This window comes from Crotalus tigris, unplaced genomic scaffold, assembly GCF_016545835.1.
Source record: "Crotalus tigris isolate CLP2741 ecotype Arizona unplaced genomic scaffold, ASM1654583v1 scf7180000017551.9496454, whole genome shotgun sequence".
Lineage (NCBI taxonomy): Eukaryota > Metazoa > Chordata > Lepidosauria > Squamata > Viperidae > Crotalus > Crotalus tigris.
The window spans coordinates 209,846-231,948 of record NW_024096469.1 but is presented as its reverse complement, the minus strand read 5'-3'; the positions used below and the strand labels follow the sequence as shown (position 1 = coordinate 231,948).

The following is a 22,103-nucleotide window of genomic DNA, read 5'->3' as shown; positions in this document are numbered from 1 at the left end:
TATTTTATTTTTATTGTATTATTTATTTATTTAATTTGTTTGCCATCCATCTCCCTACACATCTTATGAACTGTAAGCTGCCCAGAGTCATTGACTGAAATGGGCTGCCAAAGAAGATGGATGGATGGATGGATGGATGGATGGACGGATGATGGATGGATGGATGGATGAACGAACTATAAAGCAAAACTGTATTCAGTATTGGAATAGTGTATAACCCTACTAAGATAAATAAATTCACGGTGCTAAGAGTAGCATTCAACTCTGTATCATTATTGAGAGCTGCTAACTCCGATTCAGGAGCCTGGTTTAAAGAGTTAGACTTTGTATTGATGTTTTTTTTTTACTGGTTTTACTGTTTTCATTATTTTATTTTATTTTTTATTGTATTTATTTATTTATTTAATTTGTTTGCCATCCATCTCCCTACACAGTACTACACTTTGTACTGATGTATCTCGTGCTGATTAAACTAAAATTCAATATGTTTGATATAAAACTAAATGTCAGACATGGGCTATTTCCAGTTGGTGAAATCAAACATTCACTCTTGGTGATACTATAATCCCCCTGTGAGCAAGCAATTATTTTTCAGGTTACAATGACTGATTTAATATTTTCTCCTACAGGAACATTACATATCATTTCAAAATACACTATCTTGGAGCAAAAACTTTCCTTTGAGATTAGTTGAATTTCTGTTATGTGCAGCCAGATAAAAGTTGATACTGTATGTACCACTGTGTGCAAAGCTCACCAGTTCTGCGTAGTAAATATTTCCATAGTTCCTCATAAAACGTATGGCATTGTAAATGAAAAATTTAGTCTATATCTTGTTCAACAATGGCCCTCTTATGTTCTGTATATTTCTGAACTTGATTCTTTAAAAAATTCAGCTGGCTCTCAAGTTCTGGCCTTTGATCTAAGTATATGATAAAGTGAGCTTTTGCTGACAGCCATTAAGGAAACACAGCTGAAAATAAATGAAAGCCTGATGTATGCAGATATTAATAAATAATCTGTCTCCTGGAAGAAATAATTTTGTCCACAGATTTGGCAGTATTCCTACTTTTGAGAAGGATAACATTTACCGACCAGTTTAGAATTACAGTGCTAAAGAAAAACTTGTTGAATAGAAATTTAGAATCAGGTAATTTCACTTCACTAGTGCTGAATTACAGGGTATAAAAAACCCTACATTGGTAATTAGACATTGAGTAAAAAATAAATATATACATAATATTGCTGCTTTTATTACTTTAGAGGTGAAAGGTAGAATAAAATCCAGGTAAGCCATGGGGCCTTTATCAAGGGGCATCATTGTATCAGAGTATTCCATGTTGTGTAATGGCAAACAGATAAAAGAAAAATTGGTAATATTACTGGAATGAACAGAGTTTTATAGCTGTTGGGCTTTTTTTGTTTTTGTTTTTTTCCTTTGAGTCAAACTAGACTTCTGGTGATTACCTAGATACGTCTATACAATTTTCTAGGTAGCATTCTAGGTAGAAGTGGTTTGACGTTGCTCTCTTAAGGATGGAGGAGGAATAACTGATCCAAGATCATCCAGCTGGCTTTTGTGCTAAGATAGGAATAGAACTCAAATTGTTGAATTCCTGATCCAGCACGTTAACCACGAAACCAAATTGGCTCTCAATATTACAATTATATATACAGAGTATGTAGTATTATAACTACATAACCTGCCTCAGTCTGTTGACCTCTAAGTGGACCTCAGCCATGGATACCGTATTCATATGGTGCTGCTGACTGAGGACTTCCACAGACCTAGGATTTAGAAACAATAGCAATCGTTATTTGTTGGAGAGGCAGTCTGTTAGATTAACACAGAGAATTTCATTCATGTCTGAGTTTAGGCTTCAAGTGTTGCTAATACCGAATGAATTGAGTTTTCTATGACTGTACTTTAATTTGATTAAACTTTTCCGCCTACCGGTAAGTAATAGTTGATGTTCTATATAGAATAGGTATGGAAAGGCTGGGCAGTGAAACATGCATTTCTGTCATCTTTTCATATGTTAACTGTAGTGGGAGGATGGTGAGGACTTGTAATTCGTATCCCCTACCTTCGTTATACAGTAAATCGAATGTAAGAGATTACAGAAAGCAATTTTCTCTTTTAAGTCCCCAGCATTATATGATAGTTTATAGACATCAAACATTTGGATTTCAGCACTGCACAGGAAAGCATTCTTTTGTTATGTGCCCAGATATTTGGTCTGTGTTTTAAAAAGCCTTAAAACTATACTGCTCTTTTTTTTTCCAGAAAGCTTCGTATATCTATCTATCTATCTATCTATCTATCTATCTATCTATCTATCTATCTATCTATCTATCTATCTATCTATCTATCTATCTATCTGTCTATCTCTGTCTCTCTCTGTCTCTGTCTCTCTCTCTGTGTGTCTCTCTGTCCCTCTCTCTCTCTCTCTCTCTCTCTCTCATTGAATAATAGGTAAATTTTACATGATCTTTAATATGGTCTTCTCCTGTAAAGTAACAAAGTACTTTGAGAGTGCAGATGTCAATGTGTGCTGTGTTAACATTTGTTCTTTGTCCAGTCATGGGTCATAAATTTGCTTTGTTCTGACACATTACTTATGACATTATGAAAACAAACATCACTGAAATCAAATAAGAATTTTTAGTTACATAGGTCATTTGAGGTTTCATCTGGAGTCAAAAAGGTCTACCTTTAGAATAGGGTAGGGGAAAGCAATCAGACCAGTTTCTTCAGAAACCTTCAACCTTGAAGATATTCACCTTACCTTAAGCTCTGTTTATCTCCAGTTAGCATGACAGAAATGAGAAAATATTTTCCTCTGTCATTGCTCCACCCCCTTTCTCCTTTAGAAAGAGGCCTACATAATTTGTGATCTACTGTACTGAAGAAAGCCCTCCAACTTGTTACAATATAAATTATTGCCATTCGATTCTAAACTTTTGCTTGTTTATATATTTTAAATGCTGATCATCTGGATTCTTGCAGATTTGTTTCCCCATCCCCAATTAATTTCAGTCACTTTAATTGCATGGTTGTTATTTATGCAGATTATCTAGCAGCATTTCTGAATGTAATGATTATTCGCTAAGAAATTATTCCAAGAAAAAAGATTCTCAACTAAGAAATCATATATTTAAGAACTAACTCCGAGTAACATTCCCTCTCTGAAATACTGTCTGTCAGATGTGATCTTCTCATACGTTTATGGCACTGGATAAATAGCACTTGCTTCTCCACCCCACACCCCACCCCCAGTCATTGAGTACTATGTCCTACTAATCTGGATCAAAGCATCTGACATAAGCCTTTAGTAGCTATTAGGGAGATATTTGTGTGAGTACATTGACTAATTTGCAAACACGGATGTTCAATGATTGTCTGAATGGGGCTAATTGTCCAGGATCATTTTAAACAGGAGCAAGGCTGATCAGGTCCCCTGTATTTTCAACCATCTTGGCATTTTACCCTATCCCAAAAGATGTCCAAGTTAAAATTGCTGGACCAATATGGAGGCCCACTGTTAGTCCTAGGATCTCTTCACCAATGCTGTTTCTCCTTGGTATTACCACATTTTCTCTTGCTCTTCTCTTTATTTAGAATAAACTCTTACCGAGGGATGATTTATCATGACAAGAACAAAGTATGTAATTTAGATGACAACTCTTGTGTTTTTAAGAACTTTGAATAAGTTGGTGCAAAATGATAGCTTTTCTGACCCAAGTATATAACTTATATAAAATATATAAAGTATTATATAGTCATATAGATAATATATATTATAAATTAATATTATCTGAGTAGGATTGGTTATGATCTCAGATATGATTAACTAATAAATACATTTTTATTCCTTTAGGGAAGATAGTTCTTCAAAATTATTTATGTTTGAACTGTTGCGTTTTATAGATAAAATCTCAGCTTCTTGTTCATTTTCATTGCTATACTACCAGAAACCCAAAGAAGCAAACCAGAATATGATTTATCTTTTTGGTCCAAGAGGCTTACAGGGGAACTTACATGTTATCAAGGAAAAATGTGTAGCCTTGTTAATTTTTGCCCACCTCAGTCATCATAAAAACGTCAGGTGCTTCAAGGGCTATGACAGCATGAGAAAGCTAGAATTTTGTATGATTTAATACGCCCACCTGCTAAAATCAATCTTCAACGAGGAAATTGAACTAGCACTTGCTACAGGTGCTTAAATTACCCTGCTAGCTCAGGTTAGTGTATCCTATTGCCAGTCTTGAAGTAAGATACAAACACTAGTTAATTTACCTCTCTGTGGCTATAATGGAGACTGGGGCTATGCACAAAGTGGATTAGGCTAGTCAGGGGCAGGCAGCCTTGGCTCTTTTATGACTCATGGACTTCAACTCCCAGAATTCCTGAGCCAGCCATTTGGAGCAGAGCCGTCTTAGTATTAACCCATTCAAAAGGGTTGATATATCTAATTAGGCTTAATTTCTTTAAAGTACACTTTAACAATCAGTGTCCTTCCTTGATACAGGTAGTCCTCAACCTACAATCATTCGTTTAGCGACCATTCAAAGTTACAACCGCACTGAAAAAAGTGACCTACAACTGTTTTTCACACTTACGACCATTGCATGGCCACATGATCAAAATCTGGACACTTGGCAAGTAGCATGTATTTGCGACAGTTGTAATGTCCCGGGGATATGTGATCACCTTTTGAGATCTTCTGTTAAACAAAGTCAATGGGGAAGCAGATTCACTTAGCAGTCATATTACTAGCTTAACAATTGCAGTGATTCACTTTACAACTGTGGCAAGAAAGGTCATAAAATGGGGCAAAACTCGCTTAACAACTGTCTTGCTTAGCCACAAACATTTTGGGCTCAATTGTGGTCATAAGTCAAGCACTATCTGTACTTAAATGTAGCAAAAACATCTTTTTTCCCAAAAATAAATAAAATAATAAATCTGGCCTTGCCTGATTTTCTCCACCTTGCTTGCTTAGGACCAAATTCCAGAGTGCTGCTATGCATTCTGGCATGTCAAACAGTTACTGGCCCTGGAATGAGAAGCCCTGTAATCTTTGTGGAGTTAAATATAGCGACAAAGGCCTGGCCCCAGATTTTGGGGGCAGACTGGCCTTTCATTATGAAAAAAGCTGCTTGTAGTGCTACAACATTACTGAAGCAGCAGTGGGACTGTGTAATTAGTTGAGGCACATGAGAGAAGATGAGTGGGGTGGAATGGATCATTCTCACTCTCCAAAATGGGAATATTTTATATGCTATATACAGAAGTGCCAAAGAACTGGCTGAGATTTTCTATTGGCTTTATAAGCTATCCTGCTTTCTGAAAACCTGGAAGAAGGATGAAATGTGATGTAAATTAGGAATTCAGTCAAGGTGGGAGCTATAGAAGCATAACTTTTGAGGGCACTCTTAAAATTCTTTCATTAGGATAACTGGAGGTAAAACAGTAAGAGCATTTCAATTTGCTAATGCTTCTTCTAGTCCAGGGGTTCTCAACCTTGGCAACCTTAAGACTTGTGGACTTCAACTCCCAGAATTCCTCAGCCAGCTTTGCTGGCTGAGGAATTCTGGGAGCTGAAGTCCACAAGTCTTAAAGTTGCCAAGGTTGAGAACCCCTGTAAATCTAGTCTCTGCCAACCACCAAGAAAATACATCCTATTGATTATTTGTTCATTGAATTGCTTGGTGAGTTACAGTACATCTTTGCTTCTCACAGCCTAGTTTTCGTTCTTAAACAGCAGATATACTTCTGAAGAGGATGTGGGGAGCAATCAAATTCTCTGGATCCTCACTAAGCTATAGGAATGTTTATAGGCCATGCTGGTAGAAAATTCTTGCAGCTGGAATTCTAAAATACCTATAGAAACACCAGGTAGGTTAATACATCTTTAGGATATAGGTAGTCCTCCCCTTACAGCCACAATTGGGCCTAGGATGTTGGTATGAGTGAAGTAGTCACCATGTGACCCCTTTACTTAAGATCCGCAATCTTGTCTCTCCCAGTTGTCATTAGATGACTGTATGGGTCCTTAAATGGGAAAGGGTTCAGGCCTCCTGGGCATGATGGGGTGGGGAGAAGGCTGGACTCTCACTGAAGAGAATGATTGTGAGGACAATAGTCAGTGATGGGATTCAGCCGGTTCGCATCACTTCGGAAGAACCAGTAGCTAATTTTTGTTGCCCAGGCCCAAAATGGACTTCCGGAAGTGGCATCCACACAGAGAACCGGTTGTTTACATATTTGAATCCCACCACTGACAATAATGTTTGCTAGTGTTGTTACCAAATTTAAGGTTTGTTCCTCCAGGGCACTGAAGGAATTTCTCCTCCCCGCCATGCAGGGAGAAGAAATCTGTTGGATGAACGTATCTCATACCTGGTGAAAACACTAGCAAAGGCTTGAAGTAATTCTTTAAGGCTCTGCTGACATTTTTTTCCCTCCCCTCCAGAAGACAAAACGCTAGCAAAGGCCATTGTTCTGAGCTCATTCTGAGCTTTTTTGGAAGGGAAAATGTTAGTGAATGTCAGTGTTTTCCCCTCCCTTCCAGAGGGGAAAACGCTAGTGAACACCTGAAAGGCTTAGAACACTGGTTATGACTGCAAATGGTCATTAAACAGTGAGTCATAAGTCAAGGACTGCTTTGCCTAGGTACTTATTAAGATATGATGGTAAGATTTTGACTATTGAAGAGAATTTATTTTTTCATATAGACCACTGTTGCGACTGTTCTAGCTGATCCCGGGGATTTTTCCTTTAACACTTCAAATATAAATTCAAATAGCTGTAGATCTAAATTTATACCTTACCTAAATTAGAGAAGCAGATATAATATAACTTGGGACTTTTAAGGTACAGCACAGTATTTCTCTGTTCTATGCTTATCTTGCTTAGTACAGGAAAACCTTCATGACTGGTCACTTAATGATCATCCAAAGTTACAACTGAATAAAAGAAAATGATTTACGACCACCCTCAGAGTTACAACTACTACACACAAAAGACCCCACACAGTCACCTGATGGCATGTCAGACTCTTAGCAACTAAGCTGCACCTATGACCAGTTGCAGCATCTTGCAGCTATGTGACCGCAGTTTGCAACTGTCCAGTGGGTATGCTGGATAACAGCCACACTGTCCAGTGGGTAAGTGTGAATAACAGCCACACTTAACAACTGTGGAGACTCACTTAACAACCACTATAAAAACGATTGTAAAATTCTGTCAAGTCACATGGACCTGCTTAATGACCAAAATGACTTATGATCAAAATTTCCAGCTCAGCTGTGGTCATAAATTGACAGCCGTTGCTTCTTATTGAAAAGAAATGTGTGACTTCATCAGTTTTGGGTCAGTATTGAACTTTTTATGGCATGTTGATAGTTGCATCCAAAAAGTGGATGTGGTTTTTTTGAAGGTTGGGTTTTTTAGTAGTAAAATGTATAAGCTGAGCTCTGCCAAACTCAAGAGCTGTGAAAACCATGATACGCCATAACGTTTTGTGCTCCTAGAATCCTTGCTCAGAAGCAGATTACAGATATTTCCTTAAGTGAGGTCATAATTGTTTGCCAGTTTTAAAGAAGCAACAATTAAAGCACTGCTGTTTAGTTTAACTTCCAATACTTAATGCAACTTGGGACATCTAGCTGCATTGCTGACTGGGTATTCAAGATAATTGTATTTCCAGTGCACCCGGAAGGCATTTTATTAGGAGAGTCTATAGCAGTAATGGTGAACCTTTTAGAGACCGAGTGCCCAAAAATCACTCCCCACCACTGTCCCCGCTCCGCCGTGCCCACTGGAGCACCCATCACCTCCACGGCCCACCACAGATCACCCAGGCAGCCCAGCAGTGCCATGGTGACCATGCCATCTGCCTGTGCCCAGCAGCATCATCTGCGTGCGATGGGGTGCAAGGGCGGAGTCTTGTCCCCTCTGCCCAGCTACCATGTCCTTGGCTGCGCAGCATTGTGTGGGCCGTGACTCTCCTCCGGAGGGCTGCTGGTGAGGAGGGGGCCGTGGGCGGATGTGGGGCTGGGGCGACGGTGTGTTGCCCACAGAGAGGGCTCCAAATGCTGCCACTGGTCTATAGCAAGCTGCCTTAATCCCCAGGGCTGTTGGAGCCTTGGGGAGAATTTGGAAATTGAAACTATACTTATTTATTTATTAGATATTTTGCTACCCATCTTGCTTCGAGATAACTCTGGATGGCTTACAGCTATAAAAGCCAGTAAAACCATGAAGAATAAATATTTCTAATAATGATAAAGATTATAATTAAAAAGATGAGGAGGAAGGGAACAGGATGCGCAGGAGGGGAAGGTGTGGTTTTCTTTTAATGTGTCAACCACCTCCAGTGTGATACATCCCCAAGGCAGCTAGCAAAGCCAAATCTTTGGGCCCTTACAGAAGGTCAGAAGGATGGGAACGGATCTCACCTTGGGTGGTGGGGGTGGGCATGATGTTTCAAAGGGCAGGACCACAGCAGAAAAGGCTCTTTTCCTGGACCCCACCAGCTGAAGTTCCTTGACTGATGGGGCCTGCAGCATGCCCTTTCTTCCAGCATGGGTGGGGCGAGCCAGTCCCATTGGAGTGAGATGGTTCCTCAAATGTTACTGCCACTTGTTTTATCGGCATACAATTCTGAAGAACACATCCTAGTTTCAATCCTTCAATCCTTATGAGATTAATAAGCCAGGGATAGAGCTATAGTGTTAAATAATGGAGCCGTGGTGGCACGGTGGTTAGAATGGAAGCTAATTCTGCCCACTGCCAGAAGTTCGATCCTGACAGGCTCAACGTTGACTCAGCCTTCCATCCTTCCGAGGTCAGTAAAATGAGGACCCAGAACATTGGGGGCAATATGCTGACTTTGTAAACCACTTAGAGAGGGCTGTAAAGCGGTATATAAGTCTAAAGTCAACTCTTTTGAATTGCTTTTAAGAATAATTGTTGTCAGGTGTTGGTGAACTTTGGCACGTCACTGAAAACATTGTGACATACCACCTTTGACACATACAGTATGTCATAGGTTCACCATCACTGACTTAGAGCCTCTGGGAATAAGCATCCTATAAATACAGTACAGTGGTACTCATCCTTAATTGTTCCGGGAAGCTCAATGAGTACCAAAAATGATGAGTATCAAACAGATTTTCTCCATAAGGAATAATGTAGTGAGTCACAAGGCAGCCCATATCGACAAGTTCTAGCTTGTGCATTGAGTACCAAACAAACAATTTGTACCGGGACAAAATTTTCACATCAAAATGTGTTGAGTACCAAATTCAGTGAGTTTTAAAGCTTGTTGAAGATGCCACTGTAAATAACTAAGAACTGTTACTGTACATTGAAACTATCTTGTTAAGAAATAAAGCAGAGCACATAGCTGCTGGTTTATAAATTCTAGCCCAGTATCTAGAAGTTATATGAATATTCAAGAACTGTGTATCTAATACTGATTTACGGTAATGCATAAAATCACAATTTGAACTGAGACATTAAAAGCAATTAAAGTAAATGACGCAAGGTTTGTTACAGGGTTGTTGTTTTTTTAAGACTGCAAGGAAGAAAAAAAATTCTCCACAGATGGACCAGGGTGCTAAGCTAAACTGGATCTAGAATAAAAAGGCAAACAACGTGGTGAGGCAGATGGCTTGTTCCTTGTTTTATTTATATTTCATAACAGACATAGAATATCACAAAAACTATTTATGGATACTTGAAATGTTGTGGGGGCAGGCTCCCTCCAGATTTGTTGCCTGCTTGTTCTGGAAATGTAATTCCCTCTTCCACAGGAGCACAGACACTGTCTTGCTCACATACACACTTCAGGTGTTTAGATCCTGTAAAAACTTATTTATGTTCTAGTGAAATGTCATAGGTGCAAGGCACGACTCCAGTAAGCATATATTCAAAAGGAAGTCCCAGTGAAGCTTACCAAGTATTTTGAATTGAGATGCATTTCCACTTAGTTGTTTACTATAAACACACCAAGGCTGTACCATGGATTTGCCTGATTTAGGTTTAGTATTTCTGTAAACCCAGTCAATTGTGGTTTATTAAGTAACCTAGTAGTTTATTCAAACAAATGGGGGTTAAAAATAAATACCTTTAATATCATGTCAGTGTTACGAAAGGATGGATAAAATGAAGAAAAAATTAATTAAAAGAAGGGATGTTCCTTTTAAAATGAGGAACAGCTGATAATACAAGCTCTAGAATAAAAAATTGGCAGCACAGCCTTATTTTCCTGCACTGAATTGTAACTACCTCCCGGAGCTGATCTTGCCCAGTTTATCAGTTTTCTGTTTAAATGACTAATTCTCAGAATTAGTGGCTTCTTGAACATAAAATGTTTGTCCAAATTGTTGCTGTTCAGAAGTGCAGAGGAAATCCAAGTGTGGGCTCCAAATCCTGTATAGATCAGCATTTGGAGATCTCTGGACATCCTCAAGACCCTTCTAGGAGGTCTGCAAAGTTAAATAATATTTTTTTTCACTTTCCTGTTTTAACTTCTAATACAGTATCAATAATTACAGTCCACAGAAACCAAAGCTGGTTGAGGTCCTCAATCATTTTTAAACACATAAAGGGGTCCTGAGACCAAAATGTTTGTAAATCACTGTTGGTTTAGGATTTAGGTATTAAATGCAAAGTTGGAGAAACTGAAAGAAGGAAGTTCAGTTTCCTCTCCTAATTTAAAAAAAAAGCAAAAAGAATGTGCTTTCTGGTGCAAGTGATTTCCCCCCCCCCCTTTATATTACATGAATTTTGTTGGGTGAAGGAGCAGTTAGTTTGCATGGCCTGGGGCAGGGGTAGGCAACCTTGGCACTTTTATGACTGGTGGACTTCAACTCCCAGAATTCCTGAGCCAGCCATGCTGAGGGGAAAGGGAGAGGTTTCCAAGCTGAGACATGCTGGCTCAGGAATTCTGGGAGTTGAAGTCCACCAGTCATAAAAGAGCCAAGGTTGCCTACTCCTGGCCTGGGGCATTATTTATTTATTTGACAAATTCATTTGGCTGCCCAACACACACAAAGGTAGTTTACAATATTTAAAAATACATCACACGAAAATTCCACCATACCCTATCCTACGGCAGTGGGACAGACATTTGTTCTTTGCTGACTGGAAGAATTTCAGGCAAGAATGCACCAAAGTTCTATTTTTGAACAGTGATTTAGATGCTACCTATTTGGAATATTTCCTCTAGTTGTCCACAGTAACTAGACAACTTTGTTGTCCCCCCCCCAGCAACTATTTAACTGAGTGAACACCTACTTTTTTATTTTTATCCCCTAAAAATGCAAAGGGCAAGATAGGTTAAAAGACAAGGTGTTCCAGCAGAAGGAACCGAGAAAGGAAAATAAAACAAGAAGGATCGGTTTGTCTTATGAGAGATTCATATTCTCTTTTCTCTTTTGTAAGAGGTAAAGTCATTTGCCAGAAGCGCTTCAGAGGTAACTTCAAAAGGTGTTTGTTCTTCATCTGTGTTCACAAATGCTGCTAAGATGTGGGTGGGTTTTTTGTTTTTGTTTTTTTGCAGTTTGATGAATCCACCATAGTTGATTGGATTTATATCATGCATTGAACCACAAACCAAATCTGCTTCCTCAGAGATATCTGATTTTTTTCAGTGGAGAAAAAAACTGTGGAATGTTTCCATAGACAGCCGATAGAGGGGAGAGGACTTGTTCTGTCCCAGCCTATGTGAGTCCTTGTTATGCTCACAAGGAGAAACCCCTCTTCCAAGAAATAGGCAGGAACCGCAAGAAAAAACCAACCCTTTTTATTCTCACAGACCTGAGTCAATGTCCAAGGCAAACAAACACAGTCCACAGAAACTCGACCCTCAACACGAATGATTGCCTTTGGCAACCAGCACCTCCCACACCTTCCCTTTTATAATTCAGCCAAGGCATGGCTTCCTAATGCCTTCTTCTCCTTTACCTTTGGAGCCACCCCATTTCATTCCTCTGTCCTACTCACTTCTCTTGCCTGCGCTTTCGTGCATCCTGGATTAGTCCCAACTGTTCTTCATCACTGTCCATCTCAGGCTCCCAGCACAGCTGTGTCTCAGGCTGAGCATGAGTAGAGGGGCCAGGCTCCTCATCCGACTGTGAGTCTTGGAGCTCCTCAGCCTTCCTCTGACTCTAATGTCACTGCAGGCCCCTCCCCCTCATTTGATTCCTCACTCAGCTGCCAGATCCACTGGCTGGTGAGGAATCACATCAGGACTGATGAAGGACACTCTCTCAAACCCCATATACTCAACGATGTGTCAGGAATGGGATTAGGTTAAAGCATCTGCCCACGGGTGCTAGAGAACACACCTCCCTCACCTGCAACAAAACCCAAACATTTTGTAAGTCATTGATCATGCTCTTATGGCAGACATGTCAAACTTGTGATGTCACGTGATGTCACGCAACATATCGGAGCTTTTTTGCCATTGCTGGCAATAAGGTGGGCGCGGCTCCGGTATGATGAAACCGGCCCGTGGGCCAGCAGTTTGACACCCCTGTCTTATTTCATCACTATTGAGTTACCTCCTCTCCAGCTGATCTACCCTCATACATCAAATGGCATGAACAAGATGGCTTGATCAGTTTTCTGCCAGCCATTTTTTTTAGCCTCCCAGCTGGTGCAAAATAGACCCAAAGGCTGTAAATCACTTTCTGCTTCTTTCCCCTTCACAAGAGAGGGTTTAAATAAAGCACACAGTCAGGGCCATCACCACCACAGACATAGCTGGAGAACAATACTAACCCATCAATTTCTGCCACTTTTTAACCCTTCATGTGGCCAGAAAACTAGATCAAAACAAAACTTATCTAATGTCACCACAAACATTACATATTTCTGAATTTTTCTGAAATGTTTTTCCTCCACTCAGGACCCTTAAATCTATTGCAAGCCAAGCACTAGTATGCTTTTAAAATATACTTAATCTTAACTTGCACGCTCAATTTGCTAACACTCTCTGCTCCAATATCCAATGCTGGACAGACTGAAAAAAAGCAGTAGCAACATTCAACATAATTGGGGCAAATATGTGGCTTCCTTAAACATATCTGAGAGCAGAATTTCTTTAAAAGTACACCAGAATCCCTATTTGCATTTAAGAAAATGTTGGAGGATATCCTTACTAATCGCAGGAAAAGCAATTTTATTTGACACTATTTTTCAAAGGTAGGATCAAGTTCTCTCATCCTTACCAGAAACTGGAAGACATAAAGAGGACATGTTCAAACTAGAAAGCTTGCTGATATGATACAGTTAAATTATGAATTATTTTGTCCTTCAGGTGACCTTATTTAGTGCATAGATTAGGAGCACAGAAAAGTAAACTATTTTTCAGTGAGTTAGCTTACATCCATAGGTATAGAGTCTGTCTGTGTTTGGTATACTGATTTCATAGCTAGCTGTCTTTTTCACTTTTCTTTTTGTGTGCAAATCAATGCAGCAGAAGGCAACAGCCACTGAACTATCTCAAAAGTGGGATCAAACAGCCCTGTTTCAGAATAACTATATATTGTATCTTGTTTCCCAAAGTCACAGTCTACTCTACAGAAATCCAGCTGACCACTATGCAGCAGCAAAGACATGCCAACATGTTAACCCTTTGCTGCCACATACTGGTTGTCCAGATCTTTGCAGCCAATAAATGCTTGCCTTCGTTCTGTTAGTAATAGATCTATCCATAAAGAAGTTTGTTCAATTTCCTCCTTTGTTTTATTGGTTGAATTTACTTTTATTTTTGAGACAGAAATCAAGACTTAAGACGTTTTCATAAAAGGTCTCTGATTCCTGAGTCTTTGTTTTCTTTCTGCGCACGTGCAATACAGGAAAGAAACTTAAAGCAACTGGCATTTTGGTCTAAAATTCAAATGTTTCAATTAATAACCCTGTATTTAGAACTTGTTATACCTGAATATTGCCAAGCAGAATTTTATTTTCCTGGCAAGAATAGAAATGGGGGGGGGTGTCTTTTCACAAAATATGCACCTAATAGCTTGAATGTTATTTCGCCTTGGAATAAAATCAGAAAGCTCTGATTAAGGTATCATGGATGGGGAAAGGGAGGTGTGTATTTAATAGCTTGCTGCTAAAAATAGTGGGTATTATTGTAAGAATGAAAATGTGACTAGAAGCAGAACGTAAGAGGTTGGAGAGAAATTGCAGTGAGAAATTAATAGTGCTGATGATAATTCTGGTCTATTTTGAGGAATGTTTTATTATAATTACCTTCCCTTTGCTGTACAAAGTCTAGCATAGTTTTATTTAATTTGCCTACTAATAGGTCTATGCCTTCTGATGTCTTCTTTCCATCTTTTCCTCTCTCACTTTCTTACCACAAATCATTTTAAACAATGCATTACAGAATTGTAGTTTGTAATACTTCCTATCCTCCTCCTCCTTCTACTTTGACTCTTCTGTATTGCACAAATGATCCAAAGACAGATATACCTATGTTTAACTGAGCATGATCTTGCCGTCTAGATTCCCATCTGGATTTAAATTTACATTAAATTTTGCAACCAAGCTCAGCCAAACCTGCTTGCCATGTGATTTTTAGACTTCCTCTGTCAGCACAGAATAGGATTGAGGAGGTAGAGTTGGAGCAATTTTGTAACCCCTGAAGACAGTTTATGTTTCCCAGGAATCAAAAAACAGCTGTCATATTTCATCCAAGTCAAATCGAAGTGTGAAAAACAGGATCTTAGTTGCTCCTGTGATACATTTAACAGGTGTATGCTTTCTTGCCCTTGTAATTTGATGGAGGCTGGTTGTTTAAAATGTAGCAGTGAGAAAATGAGATCCTGCAAAGGAAACTGATAGCTCAGTTCCATGGTTTCTCTAGACCAGGGGTGTCAAACTCGCAATGTCACGTGACATGTCACAACGTATTGCGACTTTTTTTTCATTGCCGGCAATGGGGTGGGTGCGGTTTCACCATGACGCATCCAGCCCGCAGGCCGGCAGTTTGACACCCCCTGCTCTAGACCAATCTAACTTACCATATTATGTTTATGATGGGGTTTAAATCTACACTATAAGTCAAAATTATGAAACTGAGTCTCACTTACTTTGGCCATATCATGTGGGGGAATTCACTGGAGAAAGCAATTATGTTTGGAAGAGTTATCAATAAAAGAACATGGTGGCTGAATACCATCAAAGCTGACACCAGCCAGAGCCTAGAAAAACTTCAGAGAAGTAATTCAAGATCTGGCAAGTTGGAGAGACCTAGACCATAGACTCCCCAAAAGTCGGATGCGACTGAATGGATAACATCATCATCCTCACTAAATCCAGAAATATTTTTGCTTTACAGTTCTATGACTTTCACCATTATCATTAGATGAAGCTTCCTGAGGTTTTTCCTGTAATAAAAATCTTTAAAACCTATACCCTCAGCTATCGTAACGTCATCTTCTTGAGGCATTCTCTAGTTTTGGTGATTTCTCAGTGGAAAGTTTGTGCATAAACTCCATTAGTTTGATTGATTACCTTCTGACTGTCATTTAACATCCACCTGACTTGCTTCTTGACCACTTTTCTCTATGGAACTCTGATTCTCTATAAAATATTTCTTCCCAACCCAAACTGGTAGTTTGAGATTGATAAGTAAATGATTACGTTCTATTTTGTCATGTACAGATTGGTTGTTTTTTTGTTTCCTACGTTTTATTATAAACATTCATTAATTTGGAAGCTAAGCTTCACTGGATTTCTATACCATGCAAAGAACTATGTTCTTTCCATACTATGCACACCATTTAAGTTAAACTATGGGCTTTAATTTACTATAGGACAAGAGGAAAAATAGTCTAATTTGACCAATAAAAATTGGAAGTTTAGTTAATGAACCTACTATTACTAAGTAAATAACTACAGGTTGTGGAAATATCAGTGATGCCAAATACAAGTTTCACATTGGGATGGCAGTCCTCTTCCTTATCAAAAGTGAATATCAGCTAAGTATTCCCCACCAAAATAAAGCATGTATGTCACAGAGACACTATCCCGTATGGTGTAGTTTCAGTAGTCATAAATTTTGTGTCCAATTTGAATTGGTCCATCAGCTCTGTTACTGCTGTTTTGTGAAATGAGATTCTACTTGAATGTGAAAAGTTTCCAGGTCAAATTTCATGTCATTATTAATTGGATGGCCATATGCAAAGTACTTTTCATCACCATCCATGTTCATAATAGTTGTTCTAAGAATTGGCAAAATGTTTTTGGGAAGCGCTTTGAACACTTGAAAATACATTATGTCACCTCCCCGAACCTAGTACTTCTCTCAAACAACATGACAACAAAGGGCACATCAAGAAGATCCAAGACATGACCAATAATCCAGAAGACATTAGTGTGGGGAAGGCTGATTTACATAATGCTCAGTATTAGCATTACTGTTGTGGCTGATATTTTGGGCCACAAATAAATAAACCCGCAATAATGAGTATTTGTGTGTACGTTTGCCTATGCTGCATTTATCAGTTATGAAGATAATTGTTGTGCCTATTATGAATACAGTCTCTTAAGACATAATTCAATCAAGCACTTCTTCACTTCCACATTCCTTTATCTTCACTTAAATCTTGAAATAACTATTTATTTTTATTTCAATAAGATAATTGCATTGCAACCTAAACTTGAAAGAGCCAATAATTAGCTACAAGGATAATGCAGTATCAAATCATTTCCGTTATTCCTTTTCTCTTTTGTAAATGGAGAACTGTCTGAAGGAGGCAGAAGTCAAAGACAATAAGGTTGTGTTGTTATTTTGATGAAAACACTTTGTTTCACAGTTGAATAAATACATATTAGAATTAGGATTCATATTCCATCAATCTTGATGCTCTGTGTTACCTGTTTTATAAAATTAGCTTTCCAAACATACCATTTATAAATTACTATATATATATAGTTGCATTTTTAGGAGAGAGAGAATCCCCCGTCTTTTATTCATGGGCTACTTGATAAATTTTGTTTTTGTAACCTTTAAAATGTTTATCCTGATTTTCTTCAGTTGGGAGTGCAATAAAAGCAAAAATGTTCACCCAACTCATTTCACAGATACCCCAGTGTCATTTACTGATTCTTCCTCCTAATTCACATTCCGTCAAAGTAAGGTAATGTTTCTTCTCAGTTTGAATTGGTTTAATGATTTCATATTTTGCCACCCTGATTGGTTTGGCTTTATTGTACCATATAACCAATCCTATTGGCTGAAATACAACATCACCAACCCAATTAATATCAAAGGCTGAAAGCTCTGACCACAGTCTAAATATGGTTATCATATAATCCCATATGATGGCATTCTTTTGATGGCATTCTTTTCTCAGACACTTAGCTTTTTTTAGTGATTTAGTGTGCAGAAAACCAAGATCATGGCATCTGGCCCTCTCAATTCCTGGCAAATAGATGGGGAAGAAATGGAGGTAGTGATAGATTTTATCTTCCTGGGCTCCAGGATCACCACAGATGGGGACTGCAGCCAAGAAATTAAAAGACGCTTGCTCCTGGGGAGGAAAGCTATGGCAAATCTAGACAGCATACTAAAAAGCAGAGACATCACCCTGCCAACAAAAGTGCGTATAGTCCAGGCCATGGTTTTTCCAGTTGCAATGTATGGCTGTGAAAGTTGGACCATAAGAAAGGCTGAGCGCCAAAGAATTGAGGCCTTTGAACTATGGTGCTGGAGAAGACTCCTACGAGTCCCCTGGACTGCAAGGCGATCAAACCAGTCAGTCCTAGAGGAGATCAACCCTGATTGCTCTTTAGAAGGCCAGATCCTGAAGTTGAAAGTACTTTGGCCACTGAATGAGAAGGAAGGACTCACTGGAGGAGAGCCTAATGCTGGGAAAGATTGAGGGCAATAGAAGAAGGGGACGACAGAGAATGAGGTGGCTGGATGGAGTCACTGAAGCAGTAGGCGTGAGCTTAAATGGACTCCAGAAGATGGTAGAGGACAGGAAGACCTGGAGGAACGTTGTCCATGGGGTCGTGATGGGTCAGACACGACTTCGCAACTAACAACAACAAGTGTGCAGAAAAATTAATATGAGAGGAGGGGGAGGGGAGTTATTATGAGAGCTTCCAAGAAATATTTTGAGTGCCTCAAATTTTTGGTGCCTCCAATCTGTACCTTTGTGGGAAAACTGACAAAATATATTAAATGTAGGCTGAATTTTTAACTCTAGTCAGAGATGTACGCATCAAAATTATGCCATGATACGATTTGGAAAACTGAGAAAAAATGCAGATGTGTACTATTAACTTCGATTTTAAGCAAATTTAAATTCATTTTGAGGTACAAGTAGAGAGTTTTGAGCCTCAGATTTTGGTAGGTAACAGAAATGTACAGCTTTTAGGTAAATATCCAATTGTAAATAAAACAACCTCTTGCCTTTATATCTCAGGAAGCCTATCGTGATGTATGGTATTATATTGGTGAATGCAGTCCAATTTTATTGCCTCATGGATTATAAGTGAAACTAATTTGCAAGATTAAATCTAGGTCGGTCACCGGGACTAGAGATTTACTCTTCCGAGCTTTCGGACTCATGCTGAAGCCCATCTTCAGGAAATTTCTCTCTACTGGAATATGTGCTTTGGTCTATTCTGTGAGTCATATTTATGTGGTGCCTTCCTATTGGTTGATTGGTGTGTTGATGACTGATGATTGGCTGTTGTTTCTTCATGCTACCAAGCCCTCAGCTCGTAAGTACTTGATAATCTAGGAGCTGAGGGCTTGGAAACACAAGGAAACAACAGCCAATCGCCAGCCATCAACACACCAATCAACCAATAGGAAGGCACCACATAAATATGACTCACAGAATAGCCCAAACCACATATTCCAGTAGAGAGAAGTTCCCCGAAGTTGGGCTTCAGCGAAAGCTCGGAAATGTAAATCTCCGATCCCGGTGATCAACCCAGATTTAATCTTGCAACATTATCCTGGGACACATGTATTTGCCTTCATTTGCAAACTAATTTGGAATAATTTATTGAATATTATTACATCCATGCTGTGTTTTTGTATTAAAGCAGTGTGAGATTGGTTGCCTTTCTTTGATTTCATTTTTTTTCCTTTTGCATTTCTTTCTCTTTTTTATCAAAAAGGGGGAAAAATAAAATCAAAGAATGCTAACCAAACCTTTATGCTGCTTTGCACTGCAATGTGTGTGAGCAATCATTTCCATCCAAGATCATTTACGTGCATCTTATTATAAGCAAAATGGAAAATACAGCTCTTTCTTTTTTGTTCCCTGCTGGTAGCAGAAACAACTGTGCATATATTATATTTGTAGTTTTCCCCCCCCCTTTTGGGAAGAATAAGTACAGCGTAGCCAAACTGAACAACCGTTGAGCTTGCAAGAACTATCAATATTGTGAACTGAAAACAATTGTTTTGTAGAAGCCAGTGTTATCTTTCAATACAGTCTGACTGATAAGGTCTAGAGCAATAATGTCTTCAACTTTATTTCCAAAACACAGAGTAGAATTATTTTCTAAATATGGTGAGTGCCATTTAATTTGGTGAACATACTTGTTGACCGTCAAATATTCAGGCCACTAATGATTATCTGGGATGTTCAAATGGGAATAGGTATCTTAGGATGCCACACGAATATTCAGTATTTGTAGTGGCTATTAAAACCCAAACACCAAAAAGATGTTACTTTTTTCCGAAGTGGTAAAAATAGTCTGGATCCAAGTGAGATGATTATGCCAAGTGAGATGATTATGACTAATTTGGTTGAAAACAATGAGTCTTGATTAAGTCAAGTCTAACTGGTTTTGATGTGATTCACAGAATATACCAGTGATGGCGAACCTTTTAGAGACCGAGTGCCCAAAAACTGGCCCAGCTCCCACTCCACCCCCTGCCCAGTCCCCACCCCGCCTGCCCGCAGGGCCACTCACCGCCTCCAGGGCCTACCGCAGATCACCCAGGCAGCCCAGCAGCGCCATAGCGGCCACGCCCTCTGCCCGCACCCCAGAGCATCAACTGTGCACGATGGAGTGTGAGGCCAGATTCTTGTCTATGCTGCCTGGCTGCCATGTTTTTGGCTAAGCTGCTCCCCATGGGCCACACTTGGGGGAGACTCTCCTCCAGGGGGGCTGCTGGTGAGGAGGGGGTCACGGGGGGAGACAAGGCTGGGGCAATGGCATGTGTGCCCCCAGAGAGGGCTCCAAGTGCCGCCTCTGGCACGCGTGCCATAGGTTCGCACCACTGGAATATACAGTAGAATGTAGCCTTAACTATTACTAACACCTGTTGTCCTGAGCCATTAAATCATGTCCAACCCTCGACCACTCTATGGATCAGCATTCTCCATTCCCCTCTGTCTCACACTACATTCTACAGATCAGTTTTGGACATTTCAGTGTCATTTTTTTACGGTGTCCAGCCAGTGGATGTTAGCGCAGCCCCTTCTTCTTTTATCTTTTTATACCTATATTCATGCAAATAATTTGTAAAATGTAGACTGTAACTCCGAGAGAGGTTCACAGCAGCAGCTGAGTAACTTTACAGTTTTCTTTTATGCCCTGAAGCAAAGTTTATTGGGTAGAATATTTCAAATAGGAATTATCCTATTTGAATGTATGGTTATTTTTATAAGTACTTGAGAGTGACAGTTGCAAAGACTTTTATCTCCCCCCCCCCTTTTTGATGGCTCTCAAAATGTTCTTTATATTTTTCAGGGATAGAGCTCTGTCCTCCTAACCACCGTTTCATGATCACAATGATAGCAAGCTTTGTAGCAATGGCAGGACAGTTCCTGATGCCAGGGCTGGCTGCCCTCTGCAAGGACTGGCAAATTCTCCAAGCTGTGATCATCTGCCCTTTTCTGCTGATGTTACTCTACTGGCTGTAAGTATCCGCGATTCTTTACTTTCAGAAGTGGTTCACTAGTAACAGGTGAATGCTTGAAGCCAAACAGAACATTTCAAGAGAAATGAGGTGTTTGATCCCAGATTTCCATGATACTTTTTATATGGAAACTCAGAGAAATAGTGTAATGCAGGGGTGTGAAACTGGCGGCCTGTGGGCCGGATGCATCACGCACAGGCCATGCCCACCCCCGCTCCACAAAGGCAAAAAATATCGCGATACATCACATGACGCAATCGAGTTTGACACCTGCCATTTCTCCTCCATCCTGTGGGTCTTTAAATCACAGGCAAAGTTAAAATAATGAGACATCAGAGGCAGGAACCATATTTCTATCAAATCTGGATGGATTTTTATGGTTTACCTCAATAACAATAGTACCGTATTTCCCCCAAATAAGACCAAGTCTTATATTAATTTTTGTTCCAAAAGACGTATTAGAGCTTACTTTACGGTTAGGTCTTATTTTCAGGGAAATGCGGTACTAAATGTGTCCGTCTGGCTGACAATCTTAACTGGGGCTTATTTTGGGGGTGGGGCTTATATTACGAGCATCCTGAAAAATCATGCTGGGGCTTATTTTCCGGTTGGGTCTTATTTTGGGGGAAACACAATCCTTTAATGTATGGTAAATGTGCACATGTATTGTCCTCACTTTTTAATAGATTTTGTTTTGTATTTTTTGTATCTTTTTTTTCTTTATGCATCTTGGATTTAGGTTAATTTAGATATTGATAATATTTGTTAATCATAGTTCAATTAAAAAAAGACAACAAAATATATCAAGACAGAAAAAGAAGACAACGTTAAAAACTAAACAAACAAACAAAAAGCTGGCAACCCTTTGAGAACCTTCGCTAACGCATTCTCCATCTTTGAAGTATCTTCCCAGAATCTCTTCGGTGGCTGATGGCCACACAACAGTTTGAAGCTGCAAGGAAGCTCATCCTTCATTTGACTCACAGGAACAGGACAAACACAGAGTCTGATATTAAGGGAGTGATGCCTGGTGAGTGTTGGAAGCTATGAGTGGTAAACAGTGAAAATGCACCTGGATGGTTTTATAGATTGCAGATTAAAAAATTTCAACTTTGCTTTGGGAAAAAACAAATTGCATACCAGACTCATCTGCAGTTTTCCTTCAGGTTATTTAAG

The 22,103-nt window shown here is 39.4% G+C and overlaps 1 protein-coding gene across 2 annotated transcripts in view; it reads left to right on the top strand.

Moving 5' to 3' along the window:
* The window catches only part of SLC22A23 (solute carrier family 22 member 23), a 91,772-nt gene that overhangs the window by 44,103 nt on the left and 25,566 nt on the right, over positions 1–22,103 (top strand). For both annotated transcript variants that reach the window (XM_039342630.1, XM_039342639.1), the window contains exons 4-5: positions 20,759–20,927; positions 21,830–21,957. In XM_039342630.1, the coding sequence (XP_039198564.1) occupies positions 20,759–20,927; positions 21,830–21,957 (297 nt within the window). The remainder of the gene's footprint in view (positions 1–20,758; positions 20,928–21,829; positions 21,958–22,103) is intronic.